This window comes from Heterodontus francisci, chromosome 23 (genome assembly GCF_036365525.1).
Source record: "Heterodontus francisci isolate sHetFra1 chromosome 23, sHetFra1.hap1, whole genome shotgun sequence".
In the NCBI taxonomy this organism is placed as follows: domain Eukaryota; kingdom Metazoa; phylum Chordata; class Chondrichthyes; order Heterodontiformes; family Heterodontidae; genus Heterodontus; species Heterodontus francisci.
In genome coordinates, this window is record NC_090393.1 from 32,714,191 (window position 1) to 32,732,304 (window position 18,114).

The following is an 18,114-nucleotide window of genomic DNA, read 5'->3' on the forward strand; positions in this document are numbered from 1 at the left end:
GGCAATCTCATGTGACTGACCGTTTTAGGACCCCCGCACGCCTTCAAGGATGGATACTGGCTGACAAGGGCTACCCGCTGAAGACATGGCTGCTGATGCCTGTACGGAACCCAAGCACAGATGCAGTGGAGAGATTACAACAACTGCCACGGGACAACTCTTGCAACCATTGAGCAGGCCATGGGCCTTCTGAAGCTGCAGATAGATCCGGTGGAGCCTTTCAATTTGACCTAGCAAGGCTTTCGCATATCCTGGTGGTTTGCTGTGCTCTGCACAACCTGGTGCTTCAGAAGGGAGAAGCTTTAAACAATGAGGACATCCTGGAGCATGAAGCCTCCTCCTAGGATGTGGATGTGGAAGGCAATAATGATTAGGTTCAAGAGGATGAAGAACCCCAGTGACCACAGGCAAGGTGCCATGTGATGCGCACAAAGGAGGCTTGCAAAGCACCAATACAGGCATGCTTCATATGATCCTTACTAACAGATCCATTCAATTCAATGAAGCTACAGCCTTCTGCAGCCCTGTTGGCATTTCCTTCATTGCCCTGACCATGCCCTGCACCCGCAAATACAGTAGACAGCGGCATGGGGAATCCATTGGCCTCATTCAGTGTGGTCCATCCCATCACACCCTTTCCAGGATTTAGAGCACTCTTAAAGGCCCAGCAGTCTGTCAAAAATTAAAAGGATTTCTCATGTGTTGCCACCATTCCAGATTTAATTTGAAACACAAACATAGCAAGTTCATATGCATTGACAAATAATAACCCCATCAACCCCAAATGCAGCTCTGTGGCCTTTTTAAAGTGCTTAAGGGTGCTCCTATATTGAGGTGGAGGCAGGCTACTGACCTTTTTGCTCTGTGGCTTTCGATGACCTTGGTCATCCTCCGGGTGCCTGAGGCCTGGAGGGACCTGGCATATTGAAGGCTCCCTGCCAGGTGCAGGAGCTGCACTCTCATCTCGGCTTCATGTGGCGCTGGTGTCACCGACAGAGGCCACGAAGAACCTGGTGCCTAATGCCTGAGAGGAGCCCTGAAATGCTATAGGCTGCTGTTCCTCTACCCTTTTAAGGCACATTTGGCCCTCCCTGCTCACCTGAGGACCTGGCGGTGACTTGAGGTGTCTTGCACTCCTCTCACCCAGCCATTGTTCCACAAGCTCATGGAAGTGGTGATGGCATACATGTCTGCGCACATCTCCAGCATCCATTGAGTGGTATGCTGGATATGGCTCTCCATGAGAGTTGCCAATTTCTCGATGGAGGAAACCATGTGCACACATGGCTGCACTCATAGCCTGGAAGGACGACTCCATTCGCGCATGCATGTGCATAGTCTCTGAAAGCTCTGCCAGCTGCTCACGCACCTCATGCTTCATGTTCAGAATCTGCCACCTTGTTGATGACTCCAGAGGCATGTCGTCAGCCTGAAGCTCACCTTTGCTGTGACCAACCACAGTCCTCTGAGTATGAATAGTGTCATGGAAGTGTTTTTTACTCTCTGTTTAAAAACTAAAGGGGGTCTGTGTGTCTTAAGAATGAGAGCAATTTTTATATTCTCTGGGAACAGTGTCTGCGAACTGCAAGCCTGTTTCCTAAGCAACAGCAAGAGAGATGCGGTCACATGCCGTATTGTATCAGTTTGGTTGTATGTAAAGACTGGCTAGAACCGGTTTGATCTGGCAGACCAGCGAAGTGTGTTCTCCTTGAAGGAAGGTGTTGTGTGTCTCACTCAGCAGAAAATCTACAATGGCTGACAGGCTGTGTTTCGCCTAAAGAGGAAAAGACCCCTGGAAAAGGATCTTTGCATTATTGAAGGTAGCAAATTCCTTTTTACTTCCAATTTCTAAGAAGTTTCTGCCTCAGGATTGACTTTCTGTTGCCTTTTCTGTCTCTGGGAGTTCTGGAATTCGAGTGATAGACTGCTAATTCAAAATCTAAATAGATCTGTTGTTATACTCCTTGTTGAAAGATCTATGTGACGTCTACTGCAGCCAAAGTGCCGTGAATACCTATCCATTACAGACTGTTCATCAACTTGCCTGGAGACTTGGAGTGGCATCTAACTATTTGACTCTGGGACACCTCACCGAACCAGGAACATAACCCACCAGGACTTACAACCCAGCTAGTTATTTATTCTGAAGAAACAGCTCTAATTTTAAAAACATCATTTTAGAAACGGTTTTGGAATGTATGAGTGTCTGAGGATAGGAGGAAGAAGTTATAAAGTCTTTTCAGGAATAGATTTATCTCAGTATTGTTTAAGGTTTAGTTTATTAATAAATAGTTAAATTGTTGTTGTTTAAAGATTCCTGGTTTGGTGTGTTTTATTCTGGGGGTTAATAAAGTGTTTAATTTGGCTAATTTCTAGTAGGTGGCAAACTTTAATAATTTGCTGTGACCTGTGAAGTAATGGGACTGAATTGACAGTGCATTACTCCTGCCTCAGTCGTAACAGTAGACTCAGTTGTGACAGCCTCTGTCAGCTACATGGGCGAGTCAGTGGTGTACTCACCAGGTTGTGATCCCATAAATAATCACGTGTGACAACCCACTGACGCAAGAGTATCTGCGCTGATGGAGGGTGCAGGGGAACGATGTGACTGTGCGCTCTCAGGTGGATAACTGTCCCCAGTAGCTTCAGCAAAATAAATTATTCTTGGTAGTTTTTTTTGTTTTAAAATTGAACCCATAGCATGATTCACTGTGCGTGAACATTTATCAAATAGTGATCACAACATGATCGAATTCAAGGTAGCGTTTGAAAGTGAAAAGCACGAATCAGATACTAGAATTTTAGACTTGGGTAAGGCTGACTTTACCGGGATGAGACAGAGACTGTCCACGGTAAACTGGGTAGATCTGTTAATGGGTCAAACGACTGAGGAACAGTGGAGAATATTTAAAGAAACATTTAGTGAAATACAGAGTGAGTATATACCCCTGAGAGGAAAAAGCTCCACTTCACAGAAAAAACAGCCATGGACAACTAAAGAGATTAGGGATAGCATAAAACAAAAAGAAATGGCTTACAAAAATGCAAAACGCAGCACAGATCCGGCCGAATGGGATCGATACAAAGACCAGCAAAGGGTCACAAATCAGCTTATAAGAGCTACTAAAAGAGATTATGAAAGGAAACTTGCAAGGGACATCAAAATCGATAAGAAAAAATTTTATAGTTACATAAAGGGAAAACGGGTGGTCAAGAGCAATGTAGGCCCACTAAAAGCTGAAACTGGAGATATTGTCATTGATAATGGGGAAATGGCAGACATGTTGAACAATTACTTTGCCTCAGTATTGACAGTTGAAAAGGAGGATAACTTGCCGGAAGTCCCAAAAACGTTAATAGCCGATAGGGGACAGGGACTTAATACAATTAAGTAAATCATCAGTGACAAGGAAATGAATGGAACTAAAGAGTGAGAAATCCCCAGGACCTGACGGTTTCCATCCGAGGGTGTTAAAGGAAGTAAGCGAGCACATTGTAGATGCCCTAACTATAGTCTTTCAGAGTTCCCTAGATTCAGGAGTGGTCCCTCTGGATTGGAAAGTTGCACATGTCACTCCACTTTTCAAGAAGGGTGAAAGGGGGAACCAAGGAAATTACAGACCAGTTAGCCTGACATCTGTGGTGGGCAAGTTGCTGGAGTCGATAATCAAGGATAGGGTGACTGAATACCTAGAAAAATTTCAGTTTATCAGGGACAGCCAGCATGGATTCATGACGGGAAGGTCATGCCTGACCAATCTCATTGAATTTTTTGAAAGGGTAACTTAGGTAGTGGACAGGGGAGTGTCCATGGATGTTATTTATATGGACTTCCAGAAGGCATTTGATAAAGTCCCACATGACTGTTAACTAAGGTAGAATCCCATGGAGTTGAGGGCAAATTATTGACATGGTTAGAAAGTTGGTTGAGTGGTAGGCGACAGAGTGGGGATAATGGGTAAGTACTCCGATTGGCAGGATGTAACTAGTGGTGTCCCGCATGGGCCTCAATTATTCATATTATTCATTAACGACTTGGATGATGGCATAGTAAGTCATATATCCAAATTTGCTGATACAAAGTTAGGCGGCATTGTAGACAGTCTAGATGATAGCATAAAATTGTAAAGAGATATTGACAGACTAGGTGAGTGGGCAAAACTGTGGCAGATGGATTTCAATGCGGGCAAGTGTGAGGTTATCCATTTTGGACCAAAAAAGGATAGAGCAGGGTACTTTCTAAATGGGAAGGGGTTAAGTACAGTGGATGTCCAAAGAGACTTGAGGGGTCAGGTGCATAGATCTTTAAAATGCCACGAGCAAGTGCAGAAAATAATCAAAAAGGCTAATGAAATGCTAGCCTTTATATCCAGAGGATTGGCGTATAAAGACACCGAGATTATGCTGCAGCTGTACAAAACCCTGGTTGGACCTCACTTGGAGTACTGTGAGCAGTTCTGGGCACCACACCTTAGGAAGGATATATCGGCCTTGGAGGGAGTGCAACATAGGTTTACAAGAATGAAACCTGGACTACAGGGGTTAAGTTACGAGGAGAGATTACACAAATTAGGCCTGTTTTCGCTATGATTTAGAAGGTTAAGGGGTGATCTGATCGAAGTCTTCAAGATATTAACAGGAAAAGACAGGCTAGATAAAGATAAACTATTTCCACTGGTTGGAGATTCTAAAACTAGGGGGCATAGTCTAAAAATTAGGACCAGACCGTTCAGGAGAGATGTTAGGAAGCACTTCTTCACGCAAAGGGTGGTAGAGGTTTGGAACTCTCTCCCACAAACAGCAGTTGAAGCTAGAACAATTGTTAATTTTAAATCTGAGATAGATAGATTTTTGTTAAGGAAAGATATTAAGGGATATGGGCCAAAGGCAGGTATACGGAGTTAGGCCGCGGATCAGCCATGATCTCATTGAATGGCAGGACAGGCTCGAGGGGCTGAATGGCCTACTGCTGTTCCTATCTTCCTGTATTCACACAGACCAATCCAAGCAGTGGGATTTCCTGAGAAATACAGCAACTCATGTTCCACCCTTTTTTCTACTTTCGACCCTATCACAGACCTTCCCTTTAGTTCTTTTTCCCACCCTTTTACTTGCTTAAAACCTATTTTATATTTGGCTGCGTTTGCTGACAACGCTACCACTAGGTGGCGCTGCAGTGGCACATGCGCAAATGCAGCATGTGCCACTAAAACTTCACAGTCTGCGACTTCAGGCATCTGCCATGACTAAAGATGGCGCTACTCAAATAATCACATGAAGGCAACCTAACCTAAACACATGGCAGCACACAATGGCGGGAGGGAGAGAGCAAGCAAGTGGGCCGGGGATGTGGGGGAGCGGAGTGGGCTGGGGCCGGGGGGGGAGGTGGGGGCTGAGCACAGCGGGGCGGGGGGGGGGGGGGCGAAGCGGGACAGGGACAGGGTGGGGAGGGTTGGCGGAGCAGGCCGGGGAGGGGCCGAGCGATTGAGCGAGCCGGGGACTGGGGGGGGGGGGGGAAGCGGAGCAGCCAGAGAGCGCAGCGAGGGGGGGTGGGGAGTGGAGCGGCCGGAGAGAGCAGCAAGGGGGTGGGGTGGCCGGAGAGAGCAGCGAGGGGCGGAGCGGAGCGGCCGGAGAGAGCAGCGAGGTGGGGTGCGGAGCGGCTGAAAGAGCGGAGCGGCCGGAGAGAGCAGCGGGGGGGGAGAAGCGGAGCTTGACGCATGGGTGAATACCCATTGGCATTGTATTGCTGTACGCGTAAAGCGCATGCGCAGAGGCCGACCAGGCGTGTTGCCTGAAGATGTACATGTCACGCGATGACGTCATCGGCGCATACGCTAACCAGTCCTGGCAAGTCGGAATGCAGCACATGCGCAAAGAGCAGGAGCCCGTCTGCACATGTGCGCACCTTGGCGCAGTCTGATGACGTCAGTGGCCGGCTGCGTTGTCAGGAATCACTTTGTTTATATTTCTAACTTTTCCTAATTCTGATGAAAGGTTATCGACCTGAAACCTTAACTCTGTTTCTTTCTCCACAGATGCTGCCAGACCTGCTGAGTACTTCCAGCATTTTCTGTTTTTAGTACAGAATGTGGCCATCTGGAAAAGATGAGGCATTTGTAACCATCTTTAGCCAAAATTGCTGGGCGGATGATCCATCTCCGCCTCCTCCTGAGCATCACGGGTGCCGGTCTTCAGCCAATTTGATTCACTCCATGTGATATCAAGAAACGGCTGAAGGCACTGGATACAGCAAGGGCTATGGACCCTGACAACTTCCTGGCTGTAGTACTAAAGACTTGTGCTCCAGGACTAGCCGCGGCCCTAGCCAAGCTGTTCCAGTACAGCTACGTCACTGGCATCTACCTGACAATGTAGAACATTGCCCAAGTATGTCTTGTCCACAAAAAGCAGGACAAATCCAATCCAGCCAATTATCGCCTCATCAGTCTATTCTCGATCATCAGCAAAGTGATGGAAGGTGTCATCGACAGTGCTATCAAGCGGCACTTACTCAGCAATAACCTGCTCACTGATTCTCAGTTTGGGTTTTGCCAAGGCCATTCGGCTCCAGACCTCATTATAGCCTTGGTACAAATATGGACAAAAGAGCTAAATTCAGGAGGTGAGGTGAAAATGAGTGCCCTTGCTATCAAGGCAGCATTTGGCCAACTGTGGCATCAAGAAGCCCTAGTAAAATTGAAGTCAATGGGAATTGGGGGGAAAACTCTCTACTGGTTGGAGTACCTAGTACAAAGGAAGATGGTTGTGGCTGTTGGAGGCCAAACATCTCAGCCCCAGGACATCGCAGCAGGAGTTCCTCAGGGTAGTATCCTAGGCCTAACCATCTTCATCTATCCATCATAAGGTCAGAAGTGGGGATGTTCACTGATGTGTTAAGTACCATTTGTGACTCCTCAGATACTGAAGCAGTCCGTGTCCATGTGCAGCAAGACCTGGACAACATTCAGGCTTGGGCTGATAAGTGGCAAGTAACATTCACACCACACAAGTGCCAGGCAATGACCATCTCCAAAGAAGAGAATCTAACCATCTTTTCTTGACATTCAGTGGCATTTCCATCACTGAATCCCCCCACCATCAACATCCTGGGGGGGTTACCATTGACCAGAAACTTAACTAGACCAGCCATATAGATACTGTGGTTACAAGAGCAGGTCAGAGGCTGGGAATTCTGCTGTGAGTAACTCTCCTAACTCCCCAAAGCCTGTCCACCAACTACAAGGCAGAAGTCAGGATTGTGATGGAGTACTCTCCATTCGCCTAGATAAGTGCAGTTCTAACAACACTCTAGGAGCTCGACACTATCCAGGACAAAGTAACCCACTTGATCGGCACTACATACACCACCTTAAACATTCACTGCCTGCACCACCGGCACATAGTGCCAGCAGTGTGTACTATATATAAGTTGCACTACAGCAACTCGCCAAGCCTCCTTCGACAGCAACGTCCAAACCTGCGAAGGAGGGCAACTGACGCATGGGAACACAGCCACCTGCAAGTTCCCCTCCAAGCCACACACCATCCTGACTTGGAACTATATCGCCACTCCTTCACTGTCGCTGGGTTAAAATCCTGGAACTCCCTCCCTAAGCACTGTGGGTGTACTTACACCAGATGGACTGCAGTGTCCAAGAAGGTGGCTCACCACCACCTTCTCCAGGGCAATTAAGGATGCGCAACAAATACTGGCCTTGCCAGCTATGCTCATCCCATGAAAGAATAAAAAAAGCCCACCCTGCTGAGCGAGACATGGTGGGCTGGATTTTAAAGCGCCCACCGCCGTTGTGAACGTTGGAGGCCCACCACCAACCCCCATGGCGACAGGCCCTTTGCCGAGCTCAGCGATGAGACCTCGTGGTGGCCGCCCTGCTGCTTAGCGATGGGACCCCCATTTAAACATATAAACAAATTTACCTACCTGATTTTAGTGAGTCCTGTCGCCTCCTTGATTGCTACACCATTCTTCACTCGGGCGGCCGACAATGTCGTGCCTTCGAATCCCCGTTTGGGGAAATGTGGCGAAACACCTGTGGGGAGGGGGGAGCCGGATTGTTTCTCTGTGCGGGGGTTTTGGGGGGGGGGCAGTGGGATGATATCACTGCAGATTGTTCGGGGGGGTTGCTGATGGGAATGGGTAAAGGACAAAGGTGCCGAACTTTGGGGTGGGGGGGGGTGGTCAAATTGTTAATAAACAGATTCCGGGGGGGGGAGAGGGTAGGAATGTTTTGAAATGCCATTGTGGGGGGGGGGGGGGGAGTGGGAAAAACGAATTTACTGGTAATTTAGATCTTTTTTTTAGTCATTGAACTGACCTGGCCCTTTAATTTTAAAATCTCCATTAAGGACCGCAAGCCCTTTAAAAATGGCGCCTGCGCATTGGTGCTGGGCGCCATTGCCTGCGACAGCTCGCCCGCCCCTTCCAAGTGATCGCGGGGGGGCCGCAAACGCAGCAGCTCAATGATTTGGTTTGGCAGTGGACTCTTAAAATGCAGCTACGTAGATTATTAACCCATCCCCTAGACACTGCATGTTTTGGTATTCTGTTCTGGAAGATGACTCTCTGCAAATATAAAAATATCTAACCTAACTGTTGTATTTTATATGCAAATGAACATAACAATTGCACTGTACTTCAAATAAATTAATTGCATGCAGAGCGCTTTGTGACTTTTCTGAGTGACATGAGAAGCTGCTATATAAACCCATGCTTTTCTTTCTCAGTCTGTATGACTGAATACTGAACTGGACTGTACACTTATCCATGGAACCATCAGGAGAGCTTTCACCTCTGGTTTTTAACTCTAAACTATATTCTATTCCAGAGCAGAGTCATTGAAAACAAGCTGGGCACAATACTGCTCTATTCTTAGCAATATGACTGTCATAAAAAAGGCTTGGGGTAACCTGTTCACCAATTTTTGTTTGCTATAGAGAAGTATCTAGTTTTGTCTGCTCAGCACCTACCCAGACCACCTGAACAACATTAAAAAGATGAGGAATCATGGGTATTAATTTACATCTAATGTTGTCCAGTACATCTCTGACTATTGTAAACTCTTTTAAGTGAACTTCCTTTATTCAAGGGCATCAACAAGATAATATAAAAACAGAGTAACTGGAGAACCCCAAATTTCCTGAAGAAGTTAAGATGTAGGTGATTTGATTCAAGTACAGTAAATTTTTTTGTACGTTTTTGTAGGCAATTTAGGCTGATGAGTTAACAATGATCCACGTGAGATTTCTGTGGTGTTCCATTAGATGGAGCTGTGTGTGCACAGATTTTTCAGATTGAGAATACAGCCAATTATTCATTTCTCTGTTTTGTCTTTTTTTGTGGGAGGAGGCATGAGTTTGATCACTGCTGAAATTTTTGGTTTTGTGCAGGAGAACAGAAAGCTAGAAAATAGGCAGGCACATAAACAAAACTTTCTATTTATCAGGGTCCTCTGTGCACACACAAAAAAAGGCAAAAGTATAAATTCACCATCGTGCCAGATGTCTAAACTAAGTAAATAGTTAAAAACATTTTCATAAATATGTGGATTTGGATGCACACATATATTAAATAAAGTTGAACTTCATACCCTGCTTTAAAGGCAACAATGTAAGTAAGTGGTGAAGTTCAGCACTGACCAACAACATAGATATATGACAGGTTAGGTAGGTCAGTGTGAGACTGACTCTCACACTGAAGAGTGCCTGCAGAGTCTCATCGACAGGTTTGCGGCTGCCTGCAATGAATTTGGCCTAACCATCAGCCTCAAGAAAACAAACATCATGGGGCAGGATGTCAGAAATGCTCCATCCATCAATATTGGCGACCACGCTCTGGAAGTGGTTCAAGAGTTCACCTACCTAGGCTCAACTATCACCAGTAACCCGTCTCTAGATGCAGAAATCAACAAGCGCATGGGAAAGGCTTCCACTGCTATGTCCAGACTGGCCAAGAGAGTGTGGGAAAATGGCGCACTGACACGGAACACAAAAGTCCGAGTGTATCAGGCCTGTGTCCTCAGTACCTTGCTCTATGGCAGCGAGGCCTGGACAACGTATGTCAGCCAAGAGCGACGTCTCAATTCATTCCATCTTCGCTGCCTCCGGAGAATACTTGGCATCAGGTGGCAGGACCGTATCTCCAACACAGAAGTCCTCGAGGCGGCCAACATCCCCAGCTTGTTCACACTACTGAGTCAGCGGCGCTTGAGATGGCTTGGCCATGTGAGCCGCATGGAAGATGGCAGGATCCCCAAAGACACATTGTACAGCGAGCTCGCCTCTGGTATCGGACCCACCGGCCGTCCATGTCTCCGCTATAAAGACGTCTGCAAACGCGACATGAAATCCTGTGACATTGATCACAAGTCGTGGGAGTCAGTTGCCAGCGTTCGCCAGAGCTGGCGGGCAGCCATAAAGACGGGGCTAAAATGTGGCGAGTCGAAGAGACTTAGTAGTTGGCAGGAAAAAAGACAGAGGCGCAAGGGGAGAGCCAACTGTGCAACAGCCCCGACAAACAAATTTCTCTGCAGCACCTGTGGAAAAGCCTGTCACTCTAGAATTGGCCTTTATAGCCACTCCAGGCGCTGCTTCACAAACCACTGACCACCTCCAGGTGCGTATCCATTGTCTCTCGAGATAAGGAGGCCAAAGAAAGAAAAGAAAGGTAGGTCACCAGGGTTCAGCATGATATAGTACAAAGATTTACTAAATTGACTGCCTTTCCCAACCTTATCTACTTTTATTACCATTTTATTATCACTCCTTGATTTTTTTTTGTAATTGTAACAAAAGAACAATAAGCTGCTTGCAGAGTTGTTGAAAAGTACAAAAACTAGAATAGTCATGGCCTTATGCAGCAATCTGGTTCAAAACTCGTGAAACTCGATGGTTACTCATGGTAGTAGTTGGGTTGCAAAGTTAGCCAGTTATGGCCAAAGAAATGCAAAGGTCATACAATCAATGGGTATTGCATTTTTTAGGTGCACAATGTAAGCAATTTTTTTTTGTTTGGACAGTAGCTCCAACTCAGTTATTACCACTTGCCTGTTATTGCAAAGGCAGCTATTCAACATTTGTCAATTATTTTAATTATTAATAAGTGCATGGAGTCCCATCTCCTCCAAATAATTATTAAATGTGTTGAAAATACAAAGATGGAAATTGCATTCCAGAACTTACCAAAATAATTAAAATGGAATAAGAAAGAAATGTGCATTTTAGGTACCTGTTGATCTGGTTATGCTCCTGACACAAAAATGTGCATCTTTAGAGTATAGACCCACTATAAAGTTCTGTCTCCCCTTTTTTGTCTTGCTTTTTAGGTGAATGTATGGCTGAGGAAGAAGTAGCAGAGTGCCTTTCCACACTACTAGGCTTGAATCCAGAGGGAGGAAGTTCTGAATTGATCTCCTTTGATGCCAAAAGTACCATATGCACGTTTAGATAATTCACATTTCTTATTAGTAATTAAATGAATTTAGATGGTTCAGTTATAAGAATTTTTCTTATAGGTTTTTTATTTGGTAGAATGTTCAGTATTTGATCAGCATTGTGTTCTGAGGTAATGTTGGCAAGGATCATTTGAAATTATGTCTTTTGAATTGGGAAACAATTATATAATCCTTTTGTCAGAAGCTTGGTTTGAATTCATCCAAGGCCAAGAGCAATACATTCTCCTTACTCTCTCTCTATCAAGCATCATGAGTTTAAGTGTATTCTGGCATTGTCACTTTAGTCCCTTTAGTTTTCACTGGATATGTAACAGCCTCAAAATGGGGTAGGTAGACTGACGCTTTGGCTAATGCCATTTTTAAAGGCATTGGGCAACTGGAATGCTTGCCTGTTTCAGACAGTAGGCCTTTTGATAATGCAAATCAGGATCCTATGATGTAGTTAGTAATTTTCAGGGTGACCTGGACTGAATAGCATCAGCAGAAGTCCAGGAACATGTATTACCTTTTCTTTTTGGCTGGGTTGATGGCAGAAGCTACAAGACAATGGAAAACCTAAGAGGAAAACAGGGAAAAGACAAAAAAAGGGAATTAGATATCACACTGGTTAGCAGTAAGATGTGGCCTTCTAATATTTTGACTGAAATACATATTAGTGCATTATGGGAACTTCAAGTTACATCTAAACCTTAATTTGGGAGTGCTCTACTTCTACAGATATCCGAAAATATTTAATGATTTTCTCAGTTCTGTCAATATCTGGAATTCACAAACTAATTTCAGGACACTTCGATGATGCTCCAAAATAACCTGAAATGTTACTTTAGTTTACGCTAATGTTGTCACTAAGTGCAAAATGCATAAATGTTTCCATTCCTCCTGATGTTGAAATGAGACTGCAGAAAGTTCAGATACCTGAGCTATATCTGCACAATTAATGACAACGATTTTTGGGGAACTGTCTCTTTACCTTCTCCAGAGGAGATTCTGCTAATTCTTCACCCTGAATCAGAGCCATTTACCAGAGATTCAGACCATGTTGTTGGTTTATGACAGTGACTACATTTCTTTCAAAAAGCACTCCATTGATTATGAAGCACTTTAATACATCCTGAGAACATGAAAAGTGCTATATAAATAATATCAGCTGCTCTTTTTCTTGTTATTATGCCCACTACCAAAAATATGGACCTTCTTTCTTTGGCCTCCTTATCTCGAGAGACAATGGGTAAGCGCCTGGAGGTGGTCAGTGGTGTGTGGAGCAGCGCCTGGAGTGGCTATAAAGGCCAATTCTAGAGTGACAGGCTCTTCCACAGGTGCTGCAGAAAAATTTGATTGTCGGGGCTGTTACACAGTTGGCTCTCCCCTTGCGCCTCTGTCTTTTTTCCTGCCAACTGCTAAGTCTCTTCGACTCGCCACACTTTAGCCCCGCTTTTATGGCTGTCCGCCAGCTCTGGCGAACGCTGGCAACTGACTCCCACGACTTGTGATCAATGTCACAGGATTACATGTCGCGTTTGCAGACGTCTTTAAAGCGGAGACGTGGACGGCCGATGGGTCTGATACTTCACATTTAATGCTACTTGAAAGTTTGCACCCACTGTGACAATCAATTTATCTTAAACTCATAGGGAAACCTAAACTTAATGTGTAATTATTATCCTCACTTTTTTGATAAAAACTGTTCTGAACGTTAGATATCATAATTTAAATGTTAAATTTGATTTTTTGTATGCTGTACAATTTACAAAGTCATAAAATCTGTGAGAAGAATGTTGATTAAACTAATGCATTGAATTGGTCCTCAACAACAACTTTTATTTATAAAGCACCTTTAACATACTAAAATGTCTTAAGACACTTCATAGGAGCGTTATCAAATGAAATTTGACACCAAGCCACATAAGGAGATATTAGGGCAGATGACCAAAAGGCAGGTTTTAAGAAGCATCTAAAACGGGGGTGTCCAACCTTTTTGCGTGAAGGGCCCCATTATAATTTTCGTCCTACTTTGGGGGCGGTGAGCAAAGTTTGGAAAGATAAAGGTATTAGAAATTTATTTTATTAATCAAAACTGTAAAAATGTGCATTTTTGTGAATGAGCTTTAAATGAGAAGACTAATTTATTAATTTATTTTCTCATCACTATGCTGAACACTGATTTAGTGAGATATCTGGCATTGTTTATGCTTGCAGAAGTAGACAATGTCTGCCTGCATGCTTGATGTAACGATGCGGAGTATTCCGGATAGATGTCCATCTGTCAGAAATGATCTTGATTGCTCTCTTTCCCCCTCTCTCCCTCTCTGTTTTTCTCCCTCTGTGTGTCTCTCTCTCTGCCTCTGTGTGTGTGTGTCTCTGTGTGTGTCTCTCTTTGTCTGTGTGTGTGTGCTTGTGTGTCTCTCTGTCTGTGTGTGTGTGTGCGTGTCTCTCTGTCTCTCTCTGTGCCTCTCTTTCTCTGTGTGTGTGTGTGTGTGTGTGTGTGTGTGTGTGCGCGTGCTTTGTCTCTCTCTGTCTCTTTGTGTGTCTCTGTCTCTTGTGTATGTCTCTCTCCCCCCCTCCCTCTGTGTCACCCCCTCCCCTCCAGCGCTCCCGGGACCCAGTTAACCCAGAACCCTGCCCCAAAGGCCCAGGCCTGGGCCCTGCCACCTCTTCGGCAGCTCATTGGTGATGGTGGTGGAGATGAAGAGCTGGGGCCCGAGGCCCAGGCCGGGTCCATACACAGGCAGAGCCAGTGCTGGGCCTGGGGCCCAAGCTTAAACCCGGGAAGGCTGCACTGGGAACAAAGTTCGGGCGGGAAACGTCAGCAGACATACAGTTCAGCCTGGGTGCTGCCATCTTACTAAAGGAACCAGAACATCAGGTACTGAAGTGCGTCTGTCACCTTGGTAAAAGAGGAAATGCGCAGTGAGGTATCTCCGCCATGTCAATAGAGGAGCTGCAGCTGTTGTCACTCATAGAAGGTTTTGGCGAGCCGGCAGAAGCCAATGGCGGATTTCAGTCAAAATTTCTCATTCTTGGTGGGCTGGAAGGAAACCTGTGGTGGATTGTATGTTGGACAAACCTGATCTAAAAGGAGGAAAGAAAGGTGGAGAGGTTTGGGGAGAAAATTCCTGCTGAAGACATGGTTGCCAATAGTGGAGTGATTTAAAATTGGAGATGCTCAAGAGGCCAGAATTGCAGGAGCACAGAAATTTTGGAGATTTGTGGGGCTGGAGGAGGTTACAGAGATAGGGAGGGGCGAGGACATGGAGGGAAACGCACACTTAGAATGTAGCAGGGGATAGATCAGGTTAAGTATTGTGAATGAGATACAGTGGCCATGGTTTAACTAAGCACTGAATCAATGTCAACCACATTAAATGAGAATTATGCTATTTTTGGTCTCTAGATGTGAATCATATATTTAGAAGCACTGATTAACGCCATTTCCATTTTAAATTTAATCCATGCAAATGGATAACTGAATCAAAGAGCTTGTCTCTATGTCCTTACATGGCATACTTTACATATATTACTCTGTCGCATAAAGTAGTAAATGATTGTATAATTGAACTGTCATGTTTACTGGAAATTATCAGATGAAGACCAAGTACCATATGAAATGTTTGCATGAATCAGTTCTAATTAAACAAAGGAAAGTGTATGAATCAAAAATCCTTCACAGATTCTGTTCTAAACTCTGGATCTAATATCCTGATTGGAAGACTCATTCGGGGCGGGTGAATGTATCTTTGAGAATATCAGTCTGGAGAGAGAGTCTAGGGAAGGTGGAACTATCTATCATTTACATTTTTGAAGGAATGACAAAGACCTTTGGAAATCAGGGCTGCTATCTTATGACCCTCCACTAGGTGGAAGAGACCTTCTGCTGTTTATTTTGTTCATGCATGACCGCCCCCATGCCCCTTCCCTGCCCCCACCTCCTGGGAACAGAAAACTTGGGAAGCTATGCTAGGGATACTGAGGGAATTTTAAGTATTGGGTTTTGCATTTTTTTTTAAATTTTGTTTCTTGGAAGGAGACATGCAAGGGTTTGGAATGTTATTGGCATATTTATGTTGTACTTTAATGATACATATTTGAGCTGCAAATATAACACCCCTAGATGATAACCCATGTATATCCTATTAAATGCTTATTTCTGTTATTTGTAGGTGAATCATAGAATTGTAGAAAGTTTGTGGCACAGAAAGAGGCCACTTGGCCCATTTTGTCTGCGCCGGCCGATAAACGAGCCACCCAGCCTAATCCTACCTTCCAGCATTTGGTCCGTAGCCCTGCAGGTTATGACACTTGAGGTGCATATCCAGACACCTTCTTAAATGAGTTGTGGGTTTCTGCCTCTGCTACCCTTTCAGGCAGTCAGTTCCAAAACCCCACTACCCTCTGGGTGAAAAACCTTTTCTTCTTCTCCCCTCTAATCTTTCTACCAATCACTTTAAATCTATGTCCACTAGTTACTGACCTCTCTGCTAAGGCAAATAGGCCCTGCGCATCCAGGCCCCTCACAATTTTGTACATTTCAATCAAATCTCCCCCTCAACCATCTCTGTTCCAAGGAGAACAACCCCAGCCTATCCAATCTTTCCTAATAGCTGCATTTTTACAGTCCTGGAAACATCCTCATAAATCTCCTCTTAACCCTCTGTAGTGCAATTACATCCTTTCTGTAATGAGCTGACCAGAACTGCACACAGTCTTGCTCCTTTTGTGGGCATTGTGATCCCTTTTCTCATGCAAGGCCAGAAGAGAGAGAGAGATCAGATACTGCTGGCCAATGCCAGTGGCTCATTGACATAAGAAGCTGCATGTTCAGTGAATCTACAAACTTTAATCAGAAAATCGTAAACTAAATACTTAAAGCAAGAGAAAGAGTTGTAAAGAAAAACAATGTTCTGTTTAATTGCAAAATTCATTTTGCTTCTGTTTTGTTTACGATTGACAGATGCATCAGTGTTGCTTGAACAGCACCTTCCCCAAGAGATTACGAGTGAACTGTTTATAAATGAAATATTGGGGTTCCCCCAGAATTTATCTGCATCCCCTTGCGTCGAAGAGACAACTATTCCTGCAGCTGCATCAACATAAACACAGCTGAAACACTTTTTCTATCAAATAATTTGTATTCCTTCATTGATTTTAATTTTCATAAATATAAATTAACCTTTGTTACAGAGCTGACTGTTTTCATACTTGCTTTTAAATTAAAAATATGATAAATGATTCTATTTGTGATGACTATTCTTACAGATAGGTAAAATCCTTGGGCCTTTGTAATTGACTTAAGGTGAGGTGTCTGAGGTGAGATGATCTCCATAGGATGTTGAGAAGGCATAGAGTAATTGGAATTATATTATGTGACGAAAAGGAGCCAATTTAACAACAAAATAATTAAAATAGTACAATAAGCTCTAATTTAATCTGTACATAGTACCTCCAGAGAAGGTTAAATAAGGCAATACTCTGGCATGGTCTTACCTCTGTGCATTAATCAGGAATTTTATACCCTGTATATGGGAGGCTTACATGGAAACATACAAAATTTATGGCACAGTATGAGGCCATTCACCCATCGTGTCTATGCTGGCTGTAAAAGAGCTCACCAGCCTAAACCCACTTTCCAGCTCTCAGTCCATAACCCTATAGGTTATCGAATTTCAAGTGTATATCCAAATATTTTTTAAAAGTAATGAGGGTATCTGCCTCTACCACCTTTTTCAGGCAGTGAGATCCAGACCCCGAACATGCTCTGGGTGAAGCAATTTCTCCTCAATTCCCCTCTAATCCTTCTGCCAATTATTTTAAATCATGTCCCTGGGTTATTGGCCTTTCTTATAAGGGAAATAGCTCCTTCCTATCTATCTGGGCCTTTCATAATTTTATACATCGCAATTAAATCTCCCTCTGCTTCCTCTGTTCCATAGAAAACAACCCCAGCCTATCCAATCTTTCCTCATAATTTAAATTTTCCATTCCTGGCAAAAACCTGGTAAATCTCCTCTGTACTCTGTCTAGTGTGATCACATCCTTCCTGTAATATGGTGACCAGAACTGTATGCAGTACTCTAGCTGTTTTATACAGCTTTAGCATAACCACCCTACTCTTACATTTTATGCCACGGCTAATAAAATAAAATATCCCATGTGCCTTCTTAACCAACTTATCGACCTATCCAGTTACCTTCAGGGATCTGTGGACATGCACTCCAAAGTCCCTCTGTTCCTCAGAATCCTACCATTTATTGTGTATCCCCTTGCCTTGTTTGTGTCCCCCACCCCCCAAATGCATTGCCTCACACTTCTCTGGATTGAATTCCTTTTGCCACTTTTCTGTCCACTTGACCAGTCCATTGTCATCTTCCTGTAGTTTACTGTGTTCTTCCTCACTATCAACCACACGGCCAATTTTTCTAGCATCTGCAAATTTCTTAATCATGCCCCCTACATGCCTCCTACATTTAAGTCCTGAGAAAATATGTAGTTCTATAAGTACTTGATTATGTCTTTGCCTTTATGACATTGTATCTTTTGGTGAAGACTTTTATTCACTATATAGCCTGGAAATTACACTATACTATTATCATACAAATGTTTCGTGTATGCCTATTTATTCCATCCGTTGTTTCAGTGGAAATGTTAG

General features: G+C 44.2%; 1 protein-coding gene across 5 annotated transcripts in view; it reads left to right on the forward strand.

Annotated features, from left to right (window-relative positions):
- The window catches only part of cfap251 (cilia and flagella associated protein 251), a 106,310-nt gene extending 89,652 nt beyond the window's left edge, over positions 1-16,658 (forward strand). For 4 of the 5 annotated variants that reach the window (XM_068055029.1, XM_068055027.1, XM_068055031.1 and 1 more), the window contains 2 exons: positions 11,343-11,453; positions 16,420-16,658. In XM_068055029.1, coding sequence (XP_067911130.1) covers positions 11,343-11,453; positions 16,420-16,562 — 254 coding nt within the window. In that variant the 3' untranslated portion in view covers positions 16,563-16,658. The remainder of the gene's footprint in view (positions 1-11,342; positions 11,454-16,419) is intronic. The other variant, XM_068055030.1, reaches the window with a different exon arrangement.
- The last annotated feature ends 1,456 nt before the right edge of the window (positions 16,659-18,114 follow it).